The sequence below is a fragment of the Mercenaria mercenaria genome, chromosome 12, assembly GCF_021730395.1.
Source record: "Mercenaria mercenaria strain notata chromosome 12, MADL_Memer_1, whole genome shotgun sequence".
Lineage (NCBI taxonomy): Eukaryota > Metazoa > Mollusca > Bivalvia > Venerida > Veneridae > Mercenaria > Mercenaria mercenaria.
In genome coordinates, this window is record NC_069372.1 from 29,973,738 (window position 1) to 29,998,365 (window position 24,628).

General features: G+C 35.6%; 1 protein-coding gene across 1 annotated transcript in view; it reads left to right on the forward strand.

Moving 5' to 3' along the window:
- LOC123534237 (sodium/glucose cotransporter 4-like) overlaps positions 1 to 10,192 on the forward strand; it is a 140,548-nt gene extending 130,356 nt beyond the window's left edge. The window contains exon 15 of the mRNA XM_045316386.2: positions 9,999 to 10,192. Within this exon, the coding sequence (XP_045172321.2) occupies positions 9,999 to 10,192 (194 nt within the window). The remainder of the gene's footprint in view (positions 1 to 9,998) is intronic.
- The last annotated feature ends 14,436 nt before the right edge of the window (positions 10,193 to 24,628 follow it).

Genomic DNA, 24,628 nt, shown 5'->3' on the forward strand with positions numbered 1-24,628 from the left:
TAACGTTACTGACGGAGGTTGTAGAACTGTAAAAATGCGGCTTTGCCTCTGACTATGTCTGTAGAACTGTAAAAAAGCGGCTTTGCCTGAATCGACAATGGATAACGTAACTGAAGGTATTTGTAGAACTGTAAAAAGCGACTTTGCCTGAATCGACAATGAAAAACGTAACTGACGGTGTTTGAAGAACTGTAAAATTGGCTTTGCCTCAATCGACAATGGTTAAAGTTACTGATGGTATTTGTAGAGATGTAGAAAAGCGGCTTTGCCTTAATCGACAATGGATAACGTATCTGACGGTGTGTGTAGAACTGTAACAAGCGGCTTCGTCACAATCGACAATGGATAACGTAATTGAAGTTGTTTGTATACCTGTAAAAAGCGGCTTTGCCTGAATCGACAAAAAAAATGATAATGAAACTGACTATGTTTGTAGAACTGTAAAAATCGGCTTTGCCTGAATCGCCAATGAATAACGTATCTCACGGAGTTTGTAGAACTGTAAAAAACGGCATGGTCTGAATAATGTATATGACGGTGTTTGTAGAACTGTAAAGAGCTGCTTTGCCTGAATCGACAATGGATAACGTATCTCACGGTGTTTGTAGAACTGTAAAAAATGGCTTTTCCTGAATCGAAAATTGATAACGTAACTGACGGTGTTTGCAGAACGGTATAGAGCGGCTTTCCCTGAATTGACAATGGATAACGTAATTGTTGGTATTTGTAGATTTGTAAAATGCCGCTTTGCCTCAATCGACAATGGAGAACGTATCTGACGGTGTTTGCTGAACTGTAAAAAGTGGCTTTGCCTGTATCGATTATGGATAACGTATCTGACGGTGTTTGTAGACCTCTAAAAAGCGGCTTTCCTTGAATCGTCAATGTATAACGTATATGACGGTGTTTGTAGAACTGTAAAAAGCAGATTTGCCTGAATCGACGATGGATAACGAATCTGACGGTGTATATAGAACTGTAAAAAGAGGCTTTTCCTGAATTGACAATGGATAACGTATCTGACGGTGTTTGTTGAACAATAAAACTCCGTTTGGGGTGAATCGACAATGGATAACGTATCTGACGGTCTTTGTACAACTGTAACAGCGGCTTTCCCTTAATCGACAATTGATAACCTATTTCACGGTGTTTGTAGAACTGTAAAAATGCTATGGCCTGAAAAGACCATGGATAACGTACGTGTCGGTGTTTGGAGAACTGTAAAAAGCGGCTTTGTCTGAATAAACAATGGATAATGTATCCGGATAAAGTAATTGACGTATTTCTAGAACTTTTAAAAAGCGATTTGGTCTGAATCGACAATGGATAACGTAACTGACAGTGTTTGTAAAACTGTTAAAAGCGGCTTTGCCTCAATCGACAATGGGTAACGTAACTCACGATGTTTGTAGAACTGTAAAAAATCGGCTTCGTCCGAGTCGACAATGGATAACGTAACTGACGTTTTTGTAGAACTGTAAAAAAGCGGCTTCGCCTGAATCGAAAATGAATAATGTAACCCACGGTGTTTGTAGAACTGTAAAGAAGCGGCTTCGCCTGAATCGATAATGGATAAAGTAACTTACGAATTTGTAGAACTGTAAAAAAGCGATTTCGTCTGAATCGGCAATGAATAACGTAAATGTCGTATTTGTAGAACTGTAAAAAGGTGATTTCGCCTGAATCGACAATGGATTACGTAATTGACGGTATTTGAAGAACTGTTAAAAGTTTGTTAGCCTGAATCGACAATGGATAACGTAACTGAGGTGTTTGTAGAACTGTAAAAAGTGGCTTTGCCTGAATCGATAATGGATAACGTAACTTACGTATTTGTAGAACTGTAAAAAGCTATTTCGTCTGAATCGGCAATGGATAACGTAAATGACGCATTTATAGAACTGTAAACAGGTGATTTCTCCTTAATCGGCAATGGATTACGTAATTGACGGTATTTGAAGAACTGTTAAAAGTTTGTTAGCCTGAATCGACAATGGATAACGTAACTGAGGTGTTTGTAGAACTGTAAACGGTGGCTTTGCCTGAATCGACAATGAAAAACGTAACTGACGGTGTTTTTAGAACTTTAAGAAGCGGCTTCGCCTGAATCGACAATGCATAACGTAACTGACGGTGTTTGTAGAATTGCAAAAAAAAGCGGCTTTGCCTGAAACGACAATGGATAACGTAACTGACGGTGCTTGTAGAACTGTAAAAATCGGCATGGCCTGAATTGACAATGGATAACGTAACTGACGGTGTTTGTAAAACTGTAAAAAGCGGCTTCACCTCAGTCGACAATGGAAAACGTAACTCACGGTGTTTGTAGAACTGTAAAAAAACGGCTTCGTCCGAGTCCACAATGGATAACGTAACAGACGGTGTTTGTAAAACTGTAAAAAGCGGCTTCGCCTCAATCGACAATGGATAACATAACTCACGGTGTTTGTAGAACTGTAAAAAAGCGGCTTCGTCCGTGTCGACAATGGATAACGTAACTGTCGTTTTTGTAGAACTGTAAAAAAAAAGCGGCTTCGCCTGAATCGACAATGAATAATGTAACTCACGGTGTTTATAGAACTGTAAAAAAGCGGCTTCGCCTGAATCGATGATGGATAACGTAACTTACGTATTTGTAGAACTGCAAAAAAGCGATTTCGTCTGAATCGGCAATGGATAACGTAAATGACGTATTTGTAGAACTGTAAAAAGATGATTTCGGCTGAATCGACAATGGATTACGTATTTGACGGTATTAGAAGAACTGTTAAAAGTTTGTTAGCCTGAATCGACAATGGATAACCTAACTTAGGTGTTTGTAGAACTGGAAAAAATGGCTTTGCCTGAATCGATAATGAATAACGTAACTGACGGTGTTTTTAGAACTTTAAGAAACGCCTTCGCCTGAATCGACAATGCATAACGTAACTGACGGTGTTTGTAGAACTGCAAAAAAAAGCGGCTTTGCCTGAAACGACAATAGATTACGTAACTGACGGTGCTTGTAGAACTGCAAAAGTCGGCATGACCTGAATTGACAATGGTAACGTAACTGACGGAGTGGGTAGAACTTTAAAAATTGGCATGGTCTGAATCGACAACGGATATAGTAATTGACGGTATTTCTAGAACTTTTAAAAAGCGATTTGGCCTGAACCGACAATGGATAACGTAACTGACGGTATTTCTAGAACATTTAAAAAGCAATTTGGCCTGAATCGACGATGGATAACGTAACTGACGGTATTTGTAGATGTGTAAAAAGCGGCTTTCTCTGAATCGACAATGGATAACGTAACTGACGGTATTTTTAGAACTGTAAAAAGCGGCTTTGCCTGAATCGGAATCGGATAATGTAACTGACGGTGTTTGTAGAACTGTAAAAAAGCGACTTTGTCTGAATCGACAATGGATAAAGTAATTGACGGTATTTATAGAACTGAAAAAAAATCCATTTCGCCTGAATCGACAATGGATAACGTAACTGAAGGTGTTTGTAGAACTGTAAAAAGCGGACTTTGCCTGAATCGACAATGGATAACGTATCTGACGGTGTTTGTAGAACTATAAAAAGCGGCTTTGCCTGAATCGACAATGAATAACGTATCTGACGGTGTTTGTAGAACTGTAAAGGGCGTCTTTGCCTGAATCGACAATGGTTAACGTAACTGACGGTATTTTTAGAGATGTAAAAAAGTGGCTTTGCCTGAATCGACAATGGATAACGTAATTGAAGGCATTTGAAGAACTGTAAAAAGCGGCTTTGCCTGAATCGACAATGGTTAAAGTATCTGATGGTAATTGTAGAGATGTAAAAAGCGGCTTTGCCTGAATCGACAATGAATAACGTATCCGACGGTGTTTGTAGAACTGTAAAAAGCGACTTTGCCTGAATCGACAAGGGATAACGTAATTGACGGTATTTGTAGAGATGTAAAAAGTGACTTTGCCTGAATCGACAATGGATAACGTAATTGACGGTATTTGTAGAGATGTAAAAAGTGGCTTTGCCTGAATCGACAATGGATAACGTAATTGACGGTATTTTAAGAACTGTAAAATGCGGCTTTGCCTGAATCGACAATGTATAACGTAACTGACGGTACTTGTAGAGATGTAAAAAAGCGGTTTTGCCTGAATCGACAATGAATAACGTATCCGACGGTGTTTGTAGAACTGTAGAACGCGGCTAAGTTTTAGTCGAAAATGATTTACGTATTTGTTGGTCAGTATAGAACTTTAACAAAGCTTGAATTGATAATCGAGCATGTATCTGATGGTGAGTATGAAAATGTAGCAAAATCTGACTCGAAAACAGATTTCGTATGTACTGGTGAGCAAAGAACAGCAGTAAAGGTTTGAACAAGACAATGCATAACTGATGCTGTGTATTTGGCAACGCGTTGGACATGCATAATTGTAAAATGTGTTTGCATATTTTCTGAAATTCATCTGTTTCAAACTGAAAAGTGATTGTCCGTTGCGAAGGTATACATCCGTGTAAGTGGCAGGGGCCAGTTTCGTATTGCGGCCTCTAGAAACGTTTTTTAGCTCACCTGAGCAAAAAGTGCTCATGGCGTGGTCACTTTTCCCTATATGTGTATACAATAATTATGTTTATTAATCCTGTCAAAAATAGATGGATATACACATCATGTATAATAAACAGCAGTTATTTTCGGTCTAAAACAGAAACCTTTCTAACCAAAAAAAAACCTTTAATCCGAACTTTTCTTCTGGCCAGAGTATGTTCGGATTAGAGAGGTTTCACTGTAGTAGAAATTTAGAAAATCTTCTTGTCCGATTTTGAAGTAATTTTACACAAATGGCCTTCTACAAATAATGTTTAAATTATAACAATCCGTTAAAAAACATGGCCGCCAGAGGGCGTGGTCACTTTTCCCTGTATGCACAAGCTAATTAAATAGAAAAAAAGAGCTATTTTTGCGGGCAGCGAAGCGTGACCACAGATTTACCATACCAAAAATTTACGATCAAAACGTTTATCCGAAACCGAAGAAAAAGTAGTTCCATGTCCTCCATAAATTTTACGTATTTCAAGTCTGTTTAACTTTCAGAAAGCTTCTAAGATTCAACTTTATCAAAAAATGCATTGCCTAAGAACATATTTGTCGTAATCTATATTTTATAACAAAAACAGCGCGTATGAAAATGAGCATGCTTGCTTTGATCACATGACCAAACAAATAAACTATAAATAACCTACAAAATAGCACAGTACTTCAGCACCATCCGCTTAGATCTATAATCGGCATTAAAATCAAGTTACGTCTTTTGTAAACGTTTTAAATTAAAACTCAATTCCTGCTAGAAAAGTTAATCAAAATTTTATTATTATAACAACACCAAAGCGCTTGTTTTGGTCACATGATCAGAAAACATCTAACTAGCACGGCGTGCGTTCTATTTCGGATAGAATTACACCCGCGTATCCATCGAACTTTGTAGCATAGAAACGGGTTTATGGAAAGATATATTGCATGAAATCGACAGAAGAGGTGTTATCTTATTTATTTTTGCAAAGAGAAAGATACGATCCTTTCATTATATTCACGTAAATAATTTTTATTTGCACGACTTAGGAAAATAATTGCAGCTGTAACGGAGGTGGGGGGGGGGGGGGGGGGGGGGGGGGAATTCGTACCTGTTTCCCGAAAATACGAACGTATACACTTCATTTTAATTTAATATTACATTCCAACTGGTGTTTGTGATTGACATATCATTAAAGCGTATAAATAATTCGAAAGAAACATTATTTTTAACAAGTTCGCCTTATAATCGCCGGTAGATTTACGGGATTTTCGTCCCCAAATATTCACGTTCTGGCGTACGATTTCTTCTCGGATAATTATACAACAGCGGGATTGGGAAGACTGCAATGAAATCATTTGAGACAATTCAAACTAAGTTAGAAAATTTTCAATTTTCAAAATTTGCATTTTTAACAATGAAATTCGTAAAAAATCCCTTGGAAGTATAGAATGCAACCAAGAAGAATTCGGTTTCATTGAGTCTGTTCGTGAGAGGTAATGAAATGTGCAACACCTCTTAAGCCCCCTAGCACCGGCTTAAGCGGAACTCTTTTACACATATGTTGAATGGACTCCATGATCCCAAAGGACCAGAAAATATAACAATATTAAAACATGCATATTGTCATAATTATGAGGCATATTATATTACTACAGCTGAAAAATGACTGAATGCAACCCAAAGATCTTGATGTGTGCTGATATTGGAGACAGTAGCAGTTATTTTCGTTGTATTAAAATTGTTTGAAATCATTTAATTTCATTGTAAATACTATTTATGGTTGCTTTTAGTTTAAGAACTATTCTGAAGTGTGTTTTATCTATGTAATTTATGTAAAATATATTAATCACCTGTCAATGTCAAAGGGGCCTGAACATGGAAACCCGTTTCTGATCAGTAACTTGAGGACCACTTAACCGAGAATGTTGAAACTTCATAGGATGATTGGACATGTAGAGTAGATGACCCCTATTGATTTTTAATCACTTGATCAAAAGTTAAGGTCACAGGAACCAGAACTTTGAAAACAGTTTCGAACCAATAACTTTAGAATTGTTTGACTCAGAACTTTCAATCACGATGATAGGAATTACAAAGTCGACGACCCTTAATGTTTCTGGGGTCACGTGACTTAAGGGAAGGGTCACAGAGGCATGAAGATGGAACAACTGGAACAACTCTTTCTGGATCAATAACTTGAGAATCAACTGACCCAAAATGTTGAAACTTCATAGGATTATTGGACATGCAGAGTAGATGACCCCTGTTGATTTTGGATTCACTCAATCAAAGATCAAGGTCACATGCGCCTGAACATGGAAAACAGTTTACTTGAGAACCACTTGATCCAGAATTTTATACCTTCATAGGGTGATTGGACATGCCAAGTAGATGATCTCTATTGCAGCCAACCATTAATGTCTCTTTGTCTTTCGCTCCTATCCTCTCTTGACTTCTTGCCTATTACGACTATGCATTTAAGGGACTAGGGAGACATGGGCATCTTCTAATTTGAAAATTAGTTGCCCTCTTTCGAAGGAGGAGGGGTATATTGTAAATATTTATGTCTGATGATGGATGTTGGTCGGTCTGTAGACGAATCAGTTTCTGGATGATAACTGGAGAACGCTTGGGCCTAGGGTCATGAGATTATGAGATTTGTCATGACCAGTAAATGACCCCTTTTTTTAGTTCAGAAGGTCAAAGGTCAATATCACATTGACAATAGAACTTTTTTTGCCAGAAAACTTGATTATGCTTTGGTCTAAAGTCACATTTGATACGGAGGTCATTTAAGACTGGTAAATGACCCATGATTATTGATTTAAGGCCAATACGTTAAATGTCCAGTAGGTAGTGGCCAAATAATTTCTGTTCCTTGTCAGTCTCTTCATGCAAGTATTCTACGAGCTTTTGTTATAACTAGAATCTCCAAACGTCACATAATTATCAATTAGTCCATAACCTTTGCCCACATTACTGTTATTCCCCTTAAAGCTTGTTGCAGTAAAAGCCCGGTGTTTCCCTGTGATTTGTTAAAAAAATGCTTATAATTCAAAAAAGATTTTGAGCAAAATTAACCAAACCTCACAAATTTTTCAATAAGCGCATGAGCCTTGCTCATATATTATTTTATCCCCTTTGACAAAATGAAAGAGTTTTTCACCTTGATTTGGTAAAAGAAAGGTTGAAAATGCTTATTAATCAAAAGTAATGTAACTAGAATCACCAAACTTAAGCTAATTGTTCATGCCCATTACCAGAAGCTGTTAACCGCTGCCCACATCAGTCCTCTCAGTGCTTTGATTTCTATTTTTAGCTCTCTCGTATTTAGTCGAAACTTTAAAAATCTTCTTGTGTGAAACTGTTAGCCCGATTTTAAAATAATTTTACAAAAAAATGTTTTTTTTTTTGTGACCCTCTACCAAGACTGTTCAAATTATTCCGATTCGTCAAAAAACATGGCTGCCAGGGGGTGTAATCACTTTTCACTATATGTATATAGTGGAAACTTGAAAAAATCTTCTTAAATAACACCGTTAGCCCGATTTAAAAATAATTTCACACAAATTGTCCTTGTTTGACCTACAATTTCTCCTCCAATACCAATGAATAGACTTGGTGAATCTTTACACAAATCATCTCTGGGTAGTCCTCTTTCAAACTTGTTCGAATGGTTCTGGTTCATTGAACCTATTAGTCTTTTTGGTTAAATATAGGTTTTTAGCTATTAGATTTTTAAAAAATCCTTTTCTCTGGAGCTTTGATATTTGGCATGTGATATTAGGGGTTTACTCTCTACCATAGTTGTCCGAATTTTTGCCCTAAGATCAAAAATGACCATGCCCTTGTGTGTAACATGTAATTATTATAAGCTTATATATATGAATCTTTGAGAATCTTCTTCTCTGAATCAATAATAGCTAGAGCCTTGATATCAGAGTCTACTGTAATTGTTCAAATTATTGCCTTAGGTTCAAAAATGTTTGTGACATATACATGTGTAATATAGAAAAACATAGAAAATAATCTCTTTACTTGTACGTTTACGTTAGACAAACACACTCGAAGCCTTGTACACAGGTGAGCACTTTAGGGTCAATGACCCTCTTGTATTTTTTTCTAAAATAAAATATGTAGATGTGTTTTAAAGGCCTTTATTTTCAACTGATGTTCATAGAACAAAAAGTTTCTGTGGTCGAGTTATTGTTATGTAAATTGAATCAATTTTTCTAGCTCCGTGTAGACAGTCGGGCCTAAAATCTTAACTGAGGTAACAGAAGTCGGACGAAACGGAAACGTCATCCATCAGTCTAGATTCAGCTCAAATTTGCGGCACTTTTCTTACCATCATTATTTTCGTCTGGTCACATTGTTTAAAAATATACATATGTTTAGGCCATTCGTTTATAGGTAATACGGAACAGGTCGTATAATGTGTGTATTTTGGGTCATTTTTACGGCAAAATTTAGTGTTCTAAAACAGGAGTTTTACTCGTTTTTATCATAAAAACAACAGAATCGCATGTTGAAAATGTCACATGATGAAGTGCTAAGTATATGCAGTGCATTCGCTCTACACTTTCCTGACATTTCTCAAAATTGTATTTGTTATAAATTTTCTCGCAGTGGTATCAATGCAAATTGGCGAAATTTTAAAATGTACAAAATTTAATTTCGAAAGAACTCTTAATCATGAGTGGCTCTACATAGTGTAGAACCTCTTGTTTGACATTTTAAACTTTCTTAGGCCGACGGTACAGCAGCTCAAAAATGTTTTGGTAAGGACACATCAAGGCACAAAAGTCAATATATACACATACTACTTTTTAAGTTCTACTACCAATAACAGTGTTTTAGTACCGAAAAAGCATCATTTTTGGATCTAACTATTACTTTTTATCTTAACAATGAATAATATGTTACTCTACCAGTGCATACAAAATTTTATTTTATATTTATAGGCCTATACTATCTGTTATCTTTGAACCTTAAATAGTACTAATAACTTGGTTTATACATAATTTGTTTTAGGTCGATTGTGAAGGAAGTTCTATAACTTGTATTAATCACTCTCGACACCTCATTCCTGATGGAATCCATCGTCACGAGGGTATGAGAGAAGAGGCCAGTTTCCCTTTTAATGCTGAGCGCCAAGCAAGGGAGCTACTGGTACCGTTTTTCACGTCTTTGGTATGACGCGGCCGAGGATCGAACCCACGACCTCGATCCACGACCTCCCACTTGTCATCGTTGTCACAAAATGCTTCAGGTCCTATATAAAAACAGTAAAACATTCTTTGTCATAATGCTTTCTTATTATCTAACAATTTGATTGAAAAGCCAGTGTTATATCGTACTTCGTACCGAAAGAAACGATTTCCTGAGTTCCTAAACTTTACTACCGTGTTTTTGATACTTCAAGTATTTTCACGTTCCAGCTTCTCTGACAACATGGACAACGCTGCATTTACGTCATTTCGGTTTTGAGTCTAGAGAATTCAAGATATTTCAACAGACGGACATTTATCATTTGATGTCCATAGAAGAGGATCAAAAATGGAGTAAATTCGTGAACTTCAATGCAGTACTTCTAATGCTAATTGCAATGTTTCTATGGGGGTATTATCATTGAATATAAGCGAAAGACCGGTTTGCTACAAATAGTAAACTTATCTGTATATGCAAGTTAGGTCTCGCATAGGCCTATTTTCCAACTGATTAATCGGATTGATAAATTATTACTCAGATCTCATCATTTCATAAACTCACTGAGTGTCATTTTTTCGTAAGGTACGAGTGATTACAGGGCGGACTAATGTGAATATCCGATTAGGTTTATCGATGTTGAAGACGCTCCAAAAATAACTATTCATTTGTATTTCCATGATGTAATTATACTATGGTCTGCATAACAAAGAGAAGTAACTAGTATCTATCTACAAATTGACAGTGACATATATTGGTCCAAGACAATATGTTTTAATGTCTAAATATATTATCAAATGAATGTAGTAATTGATGTATTAAGATGGGTTTATACCACACTTTGTTGTGTAATATACATATTATTCTATGTTTTAAAACTATAAACAAAGAGAATGACTGAATAAGTTTGCAGATGAACTTCTGAAAACAATAATTTTAGGGAGGACCTAAATTTTGCACCTGTATGTAGCTGTATTTTATACCAGTTTTATCAGAAAGATTTGCACGAAGTTCATGCGGAGAGAAAAAAAGTAGGTCACTAGGTTGTGGTGGGTCTTTAAGTGTGAGTAAATAAAGAACAACTAAGTATAATGATGTAGAACTAGTGACTAAAAAATGGACTAGGTACACTATTATATCTTGTTATTTTTATATATTTACAGCCCACGATGTAAACAATGCATCGTGCTTTACATTTGTACAGAACGGCATTTTCTTAAATGTTTAATTTAATCATTTTCTAATAATCACTTTCTATTTAGAACGTTATCCAATTTCATATTTATCGAATGATTTACACGGTTTTCTGGTATAAGGGGAGGAACGTTCTGTTATTTTCGAGTGTGTGTGGTATATTAGTCTATGTACAGAATTTTTTACGATTTAATTAACTATATTGACTTTATTGCGGTCATTTGCAACCTTTTTTAAATTGTGGTTGATAAATTAAGCTAGAAAAGTAAAACAGGTGCTCATTCTAAATGTAAAGTCATATAAAGGAAATCTGGAAACATAGAACGCACTCAAGCAAAATTATACACTGACGAGATATGAAAACGCAACAAGCATATGCTTGAATATATTTTGTACTACAAAAAAGCATCACCTTGAAATGTTCAACACATACACATCTCGATACTCTATACCCATTGTGTTCAAAGTTTTAAATCAGCAAAACAGAACGTAAACTTAACACAATGGGAATAGAGTATCGAGATTCATGCGGCAAATATGGCCAAATAAGTAGCTTAAAACTGGTAGTAGACATTGTCGGCTGAAGTTGATGTGGACAATGAACTGTGAATGTGCTGTATATCCTGAGGGTCTTCTCAAGACATACTTGTATTTCATTCACTGTTACAGTAGCTGACTTTGTTCATGACGTAACGTCATTCAAGTATTATATAAACAGACTGAATGAGTCTTGGTTATGTTCTATGTTTGTATAGGAAGTAACTAAATTTGGGACAATTTAAATGAATGTTAGTAAAGGAATGTTCTCATAAGACAATGGAAGAGTTACTTTCACCAAGCATGAGTAAAGTGTTTTATCAAGAGCTCTCCAAAATATACATGTACTTAGAATAAGATTTCTTTAAAAATAAGATAGCAATTCTACAAAAGTTCCATAACTATGTTTCCCATTTCATTTGATACATTTTGTTTCTGCCTTCGTCATATGTACGTCCGTCTGTCCGTCTTCATATAGTCTGATCTAGCTCCTCAAAATGCTCTGCTATGATTTAAACGGAACTTCACAGAAATGATATTAGACAGCCTTGATGTGCGTATTCTCGGGGTTTTTTTTTGTGTGGAGTTAGGGTCCCTTAAAAGTAGTTTTTGAATCAAATTTGTCCGAACTGCTTTATAATTTGCAGAATTTGAAAACAATTTCATAGGAATGATCCGTACAAATTCCAGCTGGGCATGTATTACGAGGTTCATATTTAAATGATCGTGTAGTGAGTAATGGCCCTTTGATTATCCTACATAAAGTCTATGAAGAGATTTTTTCTGTAACTCATCTTCAAATTTCATTGAAGCCTAATGGATTTATTGAAATAAGATGTGCATATAGTTCGTACATACTGCTCAAAATGTTTTTTGGAGTTATGTCCATTATTCATTTTACTAAAAAGAAATTGTTCGGACTACTTCTCCTAGTACACTGTTTGTGCTATTTCACTAAAACCTCTTAAGAATGATAGTTGCAGTCTTTATTATTCATCAGTTATGGATTGTACGTTGAATGATTTGACGAATTAATTGTATCTCATTATTAGAGATAGAAATTATGTAGACATGTCTTTGTTATCATTTTGGGAACGCCAGCAACACCAGTGGAATTAGAAAAATGCTCTTGAAAATTGTTTTTTTTTTTTTTGGAGAAAATTTGCATATAAACAAACTCTGTGTAAAGATAGGTTTGTGTAAAATATTAATGGACTGCATTTCAGTAATTCTTTAACAGTTTGACTGTTGTTTTAATGACCAAAATATACATACAAATTAGCAAAACTATTTTAACCTGCAAAATTCCTATAAGGTAACACTAATTTGTGAATGTTAAGTTCAATATTGGGGAAAAGGTACTTTCTTTGCTTTGGAATTACCTCCTTTTACTGGAGGTAGATTTATAGGGGAAAAAGCCCCGCTAAAAATTTATGTCAACGCTTCATTTCAAAGCTCTAGTCCAGATTTCAATGATAGTAGGAAGTGCTTGGTATAAAGCCTTGTTGAGCATATCATTGGCACGTCCGCTCGAAATATTGTTTGCGGAGTTATTACTCTTAAAATAATTTTTGAATAAAATGAGTAGCAAACCTAGGTACGGGTCCTGCCGCTAAACAATTTTTCACCGATATCTGATCCTTGATTTTTACACTAAAGTTCACATAACACTGTTAGAAAATTTCACATAACACCGTTAATAAATTTTATAGTATTAAGTTACAAAGTTTACATTATTTATTTAACATCATGTTTTAGAAACTTAATGTAAATGTACACTGTCATTTCCGCTATCGTGATAAGGTCAATACATAATCAGGTTCGCATAAAAGTAATGCTCTAACCTTTCTAAAAATCATATTCTATAACATAAAGAATCATAATCAGACTTTATATAATGGTTACAGCGTCAATAATAGTAAATATAGGCAAGTTGGCGAGCGTAGCGAGCCAAAAACAAAAGGAATGGACATTCAAGGGTATTTTGATATAATGAAAAATGTAAGCTTTGCCGAAAAGGGAGTGTGATCGCACCCCTACCTTCCCCCTCTGGCTACGCCCTTGCAGTATATGTTTCTTTGTTGTAAGTTGTTTTATTTTCTCAGCAAGGGAGAAAAATCGTTTTGAAATATCTCTCAAGCATGATTATAGATTGGCGAGCACTTTAATGTATAAGAGACTGTCGAGAAAATAATGTAGAAAAGAGGATAATTTGTTTAGGATTTCGGACTTTTAAGCACATAATTGTAGTCACTGAAAATGAAATGCACGGCTTCTACCAGTTTCATCCACTAAGGATACACATTTTGATAGTTTAAAAATCTCTACACTACCTTAAGATGAACTTCAGATGATCACCAAACTGTAATTACATAGTCTCCGACCAGTCTAAATTCAGTATACACAGTTAATGGGTGTGACTTGTCACTGTGTTGAAGCACCTTAAAAATAGTTTGCTCGTTACATTTTAACATATTCCATGAAAAAAAACAGCAACAGTTACTTGCTGAGAACAGGTTTACTTGTACCGGTAAACAATTCAGGAACACTGGTTAGGCCAACTGCCTGCCGTTACATAACAGAAATACTGTAAAAAACGGCGCTTACCAAAAGAAACCAATAAATGAATAAATGTGTTTTGAAACGCTCCATAGACAGTCCGAATTCGCTGTCCACAGTCAGACTTCACATAAACCGACAATGTCTAATAGAAGCTTCCAGACATTTTATATATTATGGGACCAATGGGTTCGACCTTGTATAGAATATAAGCTGTTGCTGGCATGTTGTATTCAAGTTTAACATTCGTTGGTATGAATTTGACAGGTTGGATTATTGTTGACTATAACTGTTTCAGTAAATAAACGCTCATACATCTCTCTCATGGGAAACTAGTCCAGTAGAATAACAGAGAAAAGAGACTGAACCTTGCAGTAGGGTATATACAAGGTTTTATTGCGGTTTTCTGCTTTTTAGTTTGTTTTGATCAAGAAACTGATGGATGACATCCTGTCATCATTGGGGAAAAATTTTTATCAGCAAAATTTGAACCCCATGTAAAAGTGCTAATTTTTAAGTCGCTTTAATGCACAATATATTCATGTTTTCAGACTTAGTTGTGTGTAAATTACTAGAAACCCAACTTGTATAGATGTAAAGGTTACGTCACAGTACAACTCTGGTAAAAAATATCTAGTTACTGTTATGTATGTAACATTTTTAAAGGACATGTCGCTCGATTGTATTGATTTAAGTGAATACTTTACTGAAAAGAATGCCTCATATAAATATATATAAGAGAAATCCTACCTATTTAAAGTGCATACACGCAACTAACATGTAACATATACATAGTTGGTAACGTTTTAATGTCCTTTTCAAACAACGTAATGACCTTTTTACGTTTTTAATAGTTTAACTAAACTTTCTGCTGAACATGCATAACTGTTATTACGTTTTAATTAAAAAAAACGTTCTGTAACTTGCCTCTTGCCAAAATATTTTAAAAAGGAATGGAAAAAGTAACAAATCGTGTTATGTATGTCACATGGCTAATTATTGCGGAAAATGTTGACATTTCTAATTTAATTTAAACAGTAAAACACATACTTGCAGGAACATTAGAAAATGTCACAAAGTTTTCACATTTTTATCATTTTACATCATAATAATATTATCTTGAGATAAATATAAATTTTAAAGGATGTATTTGTAACGTATTTTCAAGGGTTTCACGTAAATGGAACACAACTAAATGTAGTAAAAGTAGTTTTAAACTAAGAAACATTTATATATTTTGATCAGATTATGATTGAAACATTCTGTCTGAGATGAAAGGTCGTCAGCATTAAAGTATTACAAGGGAAATTCTTGATGTAAATTCTACAGGTACCTTATCATGAAAGGTCAATAATCATCAAATAAAGAGTTCTAAAGAAAAATAGCTATATTTTCCTTATATTTCTAATATTAGCTCAATATTTATTTGATATTTATTTAGAACATGTTTACACAGGATAAGATAAAGAAGGTGTTCATGGTGTTATTTCTTTAATGAAGACTAATTTTATTCATGTGAAATAAGCATGAATAATATTAAATGACAGGAAACTGGTAAAGTACTTCCAGGATATAATTTCCATAACAGTTTAAATGTATGATGTTGAGTTGAAATTATTACTCATTGCTAAGATGTCGTCTTCTGTTAACTTGTGAATAACAGTTAATGTCAACATGTTGCTACTTTAGAGCAGGAGGAATGTACGGAATTGATCTGTCATTCTTAGATTAAGTTGAATTAAAATGATGCGATTTAAGTATAGGTCAAAAGTTACTTAAATTTTCATCATACACAATGTGCACACAATTCACTTCTTGCTGTGCCCCCACCCCCACCCCCCAGTAAGTTTGAACATCAAATGTGTATTAATTAACAAATAATCAAGGCCTTCGAGTTGTTTATCGTCTGATTTACCACGGTTCAGAGTTCAGATGCTTCAGTATTTAACCACTCGGGCTAACGCCCTCGTCGTTCAATTTCTACGCATCTGAACTCTGAACCGTAGTAAATTAGACGATAAATAACAAGAAGGCCTTGATTGTTTCCATTCTGACATGCTCATTGATATATTTTAATAAATATTATATTGGACTTCATTTACGCGAGGAGTAATGTATCGGACGTTATGCGGCAATATGACGTCATAATTGACGTCATAATGCTATCTTACCGGTCCGCGCGTCAACCGTTGTTTATCGCAGAATATACAGAGCTTGATTTTCTTCTTTGTTTAACTGGAAATCAAATTGAGCCATGTTAGAATTAACAAATAATCTAGGCCTTCGAGTGGTTTATCGTCAGATTTACCACGGTTCAGAGTTCAGATGCGTAGGAATTGAACCACAAAGGCGTTAGCCCGAGTGGTTAAATACTGAAGCATCTGAACGATGAACCGTGGTAAATAAGACGATTAATCACAAGAAGGCCTAGATTGTTTTCATTCTGACATGCTCATTGATATATTTCAATAAATATTATGCTGGACTTCATTTACACGAGGAGTAATGTATCGGACGTCATGCGGCAATATGACGTCATAATTGATGTCATAATGCTCTCGCGCGTCAACCGTTGTTTATCGCAGAATATACAGAGCTTGATTTCCTTCTTTGTTTAACTGGAAATCTAACCGAGACATGTTAAAATTAGCAAATAATCAAGGCTTTCGAGTTGTTTATCGTCTGATTTACCACGGTTCAGAGTTCAGATGCGTAGGAATTGAACCACGAGGGCGTTAGCCCGAGTGGTTAAATACTGAAGCATCTGAACGATGAACCGTGGTAAATTAGACGATAAATAACAAGAAAGCCTTGATTGTTTTCATTCTGACATGCTCATTGATATATTTTAATAGATATTATACTGGACTTCCTTTACGCGAGGAGTAATGTATCGAACGTCATGCGGCAATATGACGTCAATTATGACGTCATTATGCTCTCTTCCCGGTCCGCGCGTCAACCGTTCTTTATCGCAGAATATATCGAGCTTGATTTTCTTCTTTGTTTAACTGGAAATCAAATCGAGCCATGTTAGAATTATTGTTTTACTTCAAGATGATAACCTCAAAGATGAACTTGTAATAAAATAGCTTATCCAAGTAACTTGAGGTATACAACTTTATCCTTATAATGCAGGAACTCCATTTTAGCCTGAATTCAGCACTTATGGTCCAATATATGATACACAACTATTTATTCTATCCACTAACAAATGTAATGTTTTACAGAAACATATTTACCAACTCTTCAACCATGCAATACTATATAATTTGAAAATGTCTTAAATACTACTTAAAATATTTTCTGAATTTCAACATACCGGTACATGTAATAGTAAACTCGAGGTTTTCCCCCTTCCACGATTTAATCTCTCATTTTCAAATGTGACTTTCTTAACGTATTGACTATAATTTATATTATGAAATATAGATGTTGATAAAACCCTTTGTTTCGTATTACACAGGCTGTAAACACTGGCTCACACTGGCTCACACTCTTTGTGCAGGTGAGTTGAAAAAAGAGCCAGTGATACTTCCGAGGCGGCGCTAATGACCGGAACTACACGAGAATTGTAAACAAAGCCAGAGGGTGAGTTTAATTTTTGTGCCCTCCATGAGTGGTGGGGGCATATAGATTTGCTCTTGTCCGTGCGTCCGTCCGTCCGTCCGAAGTTCGTGACACGCCTAGCTCAAAAAGTATTTGATATAAATTAATGAAACCTTGCATGAGTCTTAATCATGATATGAACTTGCGCACCTTCTATTTTTCATCTGGCTCTGCCCCCTATTTTCAGAGTTATGGCCCCTGAAATAGTCAAAAATGCACATTTTCACCTTGTGACACGAATAGCTCAAAAAGTATTTGATATAGATTCATGAAACCTTGCATGAATCTTAATCATGATATGAACTTGCGCACCTTCTATTTTTCATTTGGGTCCGCCCCCTATTTTCAGAGTAATGGCCCCTGAAATAGTCAAAAATGCACATTTTCACCTTGTGACATACCTAGCTCAAAAGTATTTGATATAGATTCATGAAACCTTGCATGAGTCTTAATCATGATATGAACTTGCGCACCTCCTATTTTTCTTTTGGGTCTGCCCCCAATTTTTAGAGTTATGGTCCCTGAAATAGTAAAAAATGCACATTTTCACCTTGTGACGCACCTAGCGCAAAAAATATATAATATAAATGGTTGAAAACTTACATAAGTCTTTCTCATGATATAAACTTGCACACCTCTAATTTTTTGGCTGGCTCCACCCCCTATTTTTAAAGTTATAGCCCCTGAAATAGTTAAAATATGCACTTTTTCACCTAATTATGTGCCTAGCTCAAAAAGTATTAGACGTAAATTCAGGAAACCTTGCTGTGGAGTCTTTATCGTCATGTGACCTTGCACACTTGGCATTCTTCTTGAGAATCTTAGCTCTTGTTACAGAGTTATGGCCCTTAAAATTGCCAAAATAGTGGACTTTTTTGTTTTGATGCTCATAGCTCAAAAAGTATAGGGCCTAGAATAATGAATCCTTTTCAGATAATGTTTTTTGAGGCTATACCCCATTAAGACTGCAAACATTTGAATTATTGCCCCTAATTTGTGACAAATGTACCACTGGGGGCACACCCGGTGTCCTAGAGACATATTCTAGTTCATCTGGGTCCGCCCCCTATTTCTAGAGTAATGGCCCCTGAAATGGTCAAAAATGCACATTTTCACCTTGTGACACGCCTAGCTCAAAAAAGTATTTGACATAAATTGATGAAACCTTGCATGAGTCTTTATCATGGTATGAACTTGCGCACCTTCTATTTTTCGTCTGGCTCCGCCCCCTATTTTTAGAGTTATGGCCCCTGAAATAGTCAAAAATGCACATTTTCACCTTGTGACACACCTTGCTCAAAAAGTATATTTGAGATAGATTCATGAAACCTTAAATGAGTCTTAATCATGATATGAACTTGCGCACCTCCTATTTTTCATCTGGGTCCGCCCCCTATTTTTAGAGTTATGGCCCCTGAAATAGTCAAAAATGCACATTTTCACCTTGTGACACTCCTAGCTCAAAGAGTATTTGATATAAATTGATGAAACCTTGCATGAATCTTTATCTTGATATGAACTTGCGCACCTTCTATTTTTCATATGGGTCCGCCCACTATTTCCAGAGTAATGGCCCCTGAAATAGTCGAAAAATGCACAGTTTCACCTAATTATGTGCCTCACTCAAAAAGTATTTAATGTAAATTCAGGAAACCTTGCTGGAATCTTTATCATAATGTGACCTTGCACACTTGGCATTTTTCTTGAGAATTTTAGCGTTTATTACAGAGTTATGGCCCTTGAAATAGCCAAAATAGTGGATTTTTTGTTTGTGATGCTCATAGCTCAAAAAGTATATGGTATAGAATAATGAATCCATTTCATTGTTTCTTTTTTTGAGGCTGTATCCCATTAAGACTGCAAACATTTGAATGATTTCACCTTATTTGTGACAAATGTACCAGTGGGGGGGGCGGGGGCACACCCTGTGTCCTACAGACACATTCTAGTTACTTTCTGTAACAAATTTAAGTTCTTATTTCAAAAAAGGGGCAATGCTATTCCACTCAAAATTGGTTAAACTTCTTATGTATGCAGGTCGATCTGCAGAGCGAAGGCATTTCTTGATGTGAGAACTTTTGAAAGTTGTGAAATAAGACCAAATTAAACCGAAAGTAGACATATGTCTATGTATTTCGCACTAATTTACACAAGTCAGATATTTCAAAGTCATCGTTCGGATGTTGTTGAAAAGAATGTCTTATTACTGTATAATCTACGTGATTTGTTGGCGGATTACTACCGTCTATGTGTATTTTTGGCCAAGATGAGGAGCTACCGACACACAGAAGGCGCTTAGAACCAGAATGGGAGCCAATGCACATTTAATACACCCAGAAAATTGGCCAGAATGTTTATTTCCATGAAATCACTAGGTCAAACAAGTTTACACTGTTATGGTGTGTTTCTCAGGTGAGCGGCCTAGGGCCATCTTGGCCCTCATGTTTTATTACTGGTCGTTGGCAAAAATTGAGACCACTTTTCTCTGGTACAACATGCACGGTACATCCAATTTTTCGGTGTATTTTGACCTATCTCTACCTGGTAAGGAGTTTTATGTGGACGTATATTATATAGTTTTTTTATATTTGGTTAAAAAATTCCATATGCAAATACAGGTGCTAGTGTAAATCAGTTCTGACACCGCCAAATAGTATAATAAATGTTATTTTTTAGACAGCTGGCGGGCTCGACATTCTGTCCATGGGCATGCAGAATGTATTTCTAGTTTTTATTAAAACAATACTTTTTACAAGTCCACCAGTAAAACTTTCAGTAAAACCTTTAAGTTTAAAAGTGTGACTAAAACACAGCAAAGCAAATACTGAAAATAAAAGTGTAATTCCGAGAATAAATATAATTTGTAATCATATCGAAAATATTGTAATCATATCATTGCCAAAATGTTTTCACTATTCAATTAAATTCTAAAGTTTGTTGGTTATGAAGACTGTTGTCGTAGAAAGTCCCCTTACATTGCAAATATCAAATGTATACAACTAATGACGCTATGTCAGTTCCATTACACATGTAACAAAAGTGACAAGATATATATCTGAGTGCAGCTGAAGGAAAGCAGATCGTTGGCTAATAACTTAAAAGCGCTGAACACCCTGATATTAAATGTGCATTGGCTCCCACTCTGGTTCTAAGCGCCTTTTGTGTGTCGCTGGCTCCTCATCTTGGCCAAAAAATACACATAGACGGTAGTAATCCGCCAACAAATCACGTAGATTATACAGTAACAACAACATCCGAACGATGACTTTGAAATATCTGACTTATGTAAATTAGGGCGAAATACAAAGACATATGTCTACTTTCGGTTTAATTTGGTCCTGTTTCACAACTTTCAAAAGTTCTCACATCAAGAAATGCCTTCGCTCTGCAGATCGACCTGCATACATAAGAAGTTTAACCAATTCTGAATGGAATAGCATTGCCCCTTTTTCACGGGTGGTAAACGCGCAATCCAATTCCCACTGGGAATACCCTAAAAATGGGTTGCGCGACTTCCGGTGCTGGTGTTGCGCATCAATATATACAAAATCGAGATAGGTGGGTTTTTGTTTTTGTAAATAATGATATATTTACGAGTGCTTTCGAAAAAAAGCAAAATGCTATTCGACACAAAAATGAATAAAGATCATATGTGTGAAATACCAACTTATTAATTTAAGAATCGGCTCTGTTATCACGAAAGCTCTGCTGGCTCGAGCTGTCAAAAAAGCATGGAATCATGAAAAATGCAAATTTTCTAACTCTTGTGCCTTCTTTCTGGAAATGTGACGCTTCTAATGATCAAACGCGTGTAAAACAGTCATAGATATTACATACACTTGAATGAAATGTTGCTTTTGGGGGAAAGATTGGCAAAAAATAATCGGGAATGGGGTTGCGCCCCGGGAATGGAATTGCGCGTATACATTATATACATTATGATGTATACTAGCAGCTCCATTCCCGGTGCGCAACCCCATTCCCGATGATTTTTTTGTCAATTATGTCCCCGTAAGCAGGATTTGAAGCAAATAATTTTGATATTCGTTACTTTATAACAGTTGAGTTATCATAAAAAGCATCAGATGTCCTCAGATTAGGCATATGAGGTCAGAAACACCCATTTTTGTTGATTTCATACTTTTTTCACGCTTCGTGTCGCCTGAGTTTTTGTGATAATAGAGCCGAATCATAAATTACAAACCAGATATTTTACACATATGATGTATTATCATATTTGTGTCGAATAGCATTTTGCTTTTTCAAGAAAATTTATTTTTGTCTCATACTAAGCAAACTCATAACTTCACATACCTCAATTTCGTCTTTTTTTACGCGCAACACCAGCTCCGGACGTTGCGCAACCCATTTTAAGCGTATTCCCGGTGGGAATTGGATTGCGCGTTTACCACCGTCTTTGTTTACAATTCTCGTGTAGTTCCGGTCATTAGCGCCGCCTCGGAAGTATCACTGGCTCTTTTTTCAACTCACCTCCATAAAGAGTGGGTGCCAGTGTTTACAGCCCGTGTATTACTGAAATTGCAGAAGAACGCATGTTGTTCTAAATTTACGTAATAGAATTTAAACAAAGATTTGGGAGTTTTGAAGATATATGAAAAATATCAAATATTGCCTAAAACGATTTGTTGTGTGTATCTAACCGAAAATAACTGTGTAACTTTTAATTAAGGTCACAGCATTGTTTACTTATGTGGTAGTTTCTTTCCATCATCTTCAGCCTTTCCGAATATCATGTTTCAAATGTAACTGTTAGAAGGGACTTGATCCACGTAAAACTGAAAATAACATAATCTGACGTCTACAATATGCTTTTAGTTTTGCTATCATTGTCCACATATCATTAATAAAGCTATGTTTATCTTATATGCACAAACTGTATTTAGATATAAGGAGGTAATGTAAATAATAATGATGTCGGTCTGCTGCTACCCATGGATGCCACAAACGAAAAATGAAGTGAATATAGGAAAGGTCAGCCTGCTATTCATATTTCAGTGTTAGTTTTCTTAGAAATGTTTCTTAAAACATATATTTATGACAAAAATCTTTCAAAAATCAATCCCATGTGGTACTCAGAAAAAATCGTGACTGATAACATTATGAAGGCGCACACGTATTACGGCAGTTAATAAAAGTTATCTCTTTAGGTTCAGTGAGTATCCAGTATTTTAAATGTATACTGGAACAGTGAAATAGAACATAGATAGTTTGTGGCCAGTCGGTTTGCAGATAGACTGGAGCTGAACTGTACATGTCAGAGGAGAGCTTTCAGATTTAGTTTGTTCTTTGAAGGAAGAATTTGAGAAGTATTTAGTGCTTAAATTTTGAAATAAGTATTTTAGATTCCCGTTACGGTTGATACATATACTAGGTTCAATTTGATTTTGTAAAATACAGTAAGGGGGATGATTTAATACAGAATTTATCATTTGGGAAACACTGCTTCATGTTGCAGACATTCCGTGCACCATTTCAATTGTACTAGCTAATGGATTTATATACAGTTGAAAAGTTGAAAAAATATCAAACAATATTCTAGGTAGAAACTGACAAATGTAAATTAATTTTCTCATTAATTATTATTCTTGACATAATGATACGGAGTTAATTGCCTGTCTTATATGTAGTTTTATGCTATCGATCTTTTACGATTGCGGAGTTGGTGAATTTTCAATTCTGTGTAATGCAAGTAATTTGAATTTGGTAATGTAGATAGGTGTCTGTTACGGATGTAACAACAGGTCGGAAACATGTGTATACATGTTTAAACAAGTGTAGTATTTAGCTCGACTATTAGAAGAATAGTCTAGCTATTCTACTCACCCTGGCGTCGGCGTCGGCGTCGGCGTCACACCTTGGTTAAGTTTTTGCATGCAAGTACATACAGCAATTATTTAAAGGCATATAGCTTTGAAACTTATCTATTCTTTTTCTAGGTCAATTACCAACCTCACTGGGTCAAGTTCCATAACTCTAACATGTATTTTGAGCAAATTATGCCCCCTTTTGGACTTAGAAAATTCTGGTTAAAGTTTTAAATGCAAGTTACTATCTCCAAAACTAATGCAGATATTGAATTGAAACTTCACATGTGTCTTCGGGGTTATAAAACTAGTTGATAGCACCAAGTCCCATAACTCTGACCTTCATTTTGGCCAAATTATGCCCCCTTTTGGACTTAGAAAATTCTGGTAAAAGTTTTGCGTGCAAGTACATACAGCTATTACTAAAAGGCATATAGATTTGAAACTTATTTTTTCTTTTTCTAGATCAATTACCTACCTCACTGGGTCAAGTCCCATAACTCTGACATGTATTTTGGGCAAATTATGCCCCCTTATGGACTTAGAAAATTCTGGTTAAAGTTTTGCATGCAAGTACATACAGCTATTACTAAAAGGCATATAGATTTGAAACTTATTTTTTCTTTTTCTAGATCAAATACCTACCTCACTGGGTCAAGTCCCATAACTCTGACATGTATTTTGGGCAAATTATGCCCCCTTATAGACTTAGAAAATTCTGGTTAAAGTTTTGCATGCAAGTACATACAGCAATTACTAAAAGGCATATAGCTTTGAAACTTATTTATTCTTTTTCTAGGTCAATTACCAACCTCACTGGGTCAAGTTCCATAACTCTAACATGTATTTTGGGCAAATTATGCCCCCTTTTGGACTTAGAAAATTCTGGTTAAAGTTTTAAATGCAAGTTCCTATCTCCAAAACTAATGCAGATATTGAATTGAAACTTCACATGTGTCTTCGTGGTTATAAAACTAGTTGATAGCACCAAGTCCCATAACTCTGACCTTCATTTTGGTCAAATTATGCCCCCTTTTGGACTTAGAAAATTCTGGTTAAAGTTTTGCGTGCAAGTACATACAGCTATTACTAAAAGGCATATAGATTTGAAACTTATTTTTTCTTTTTCTAGATCAATT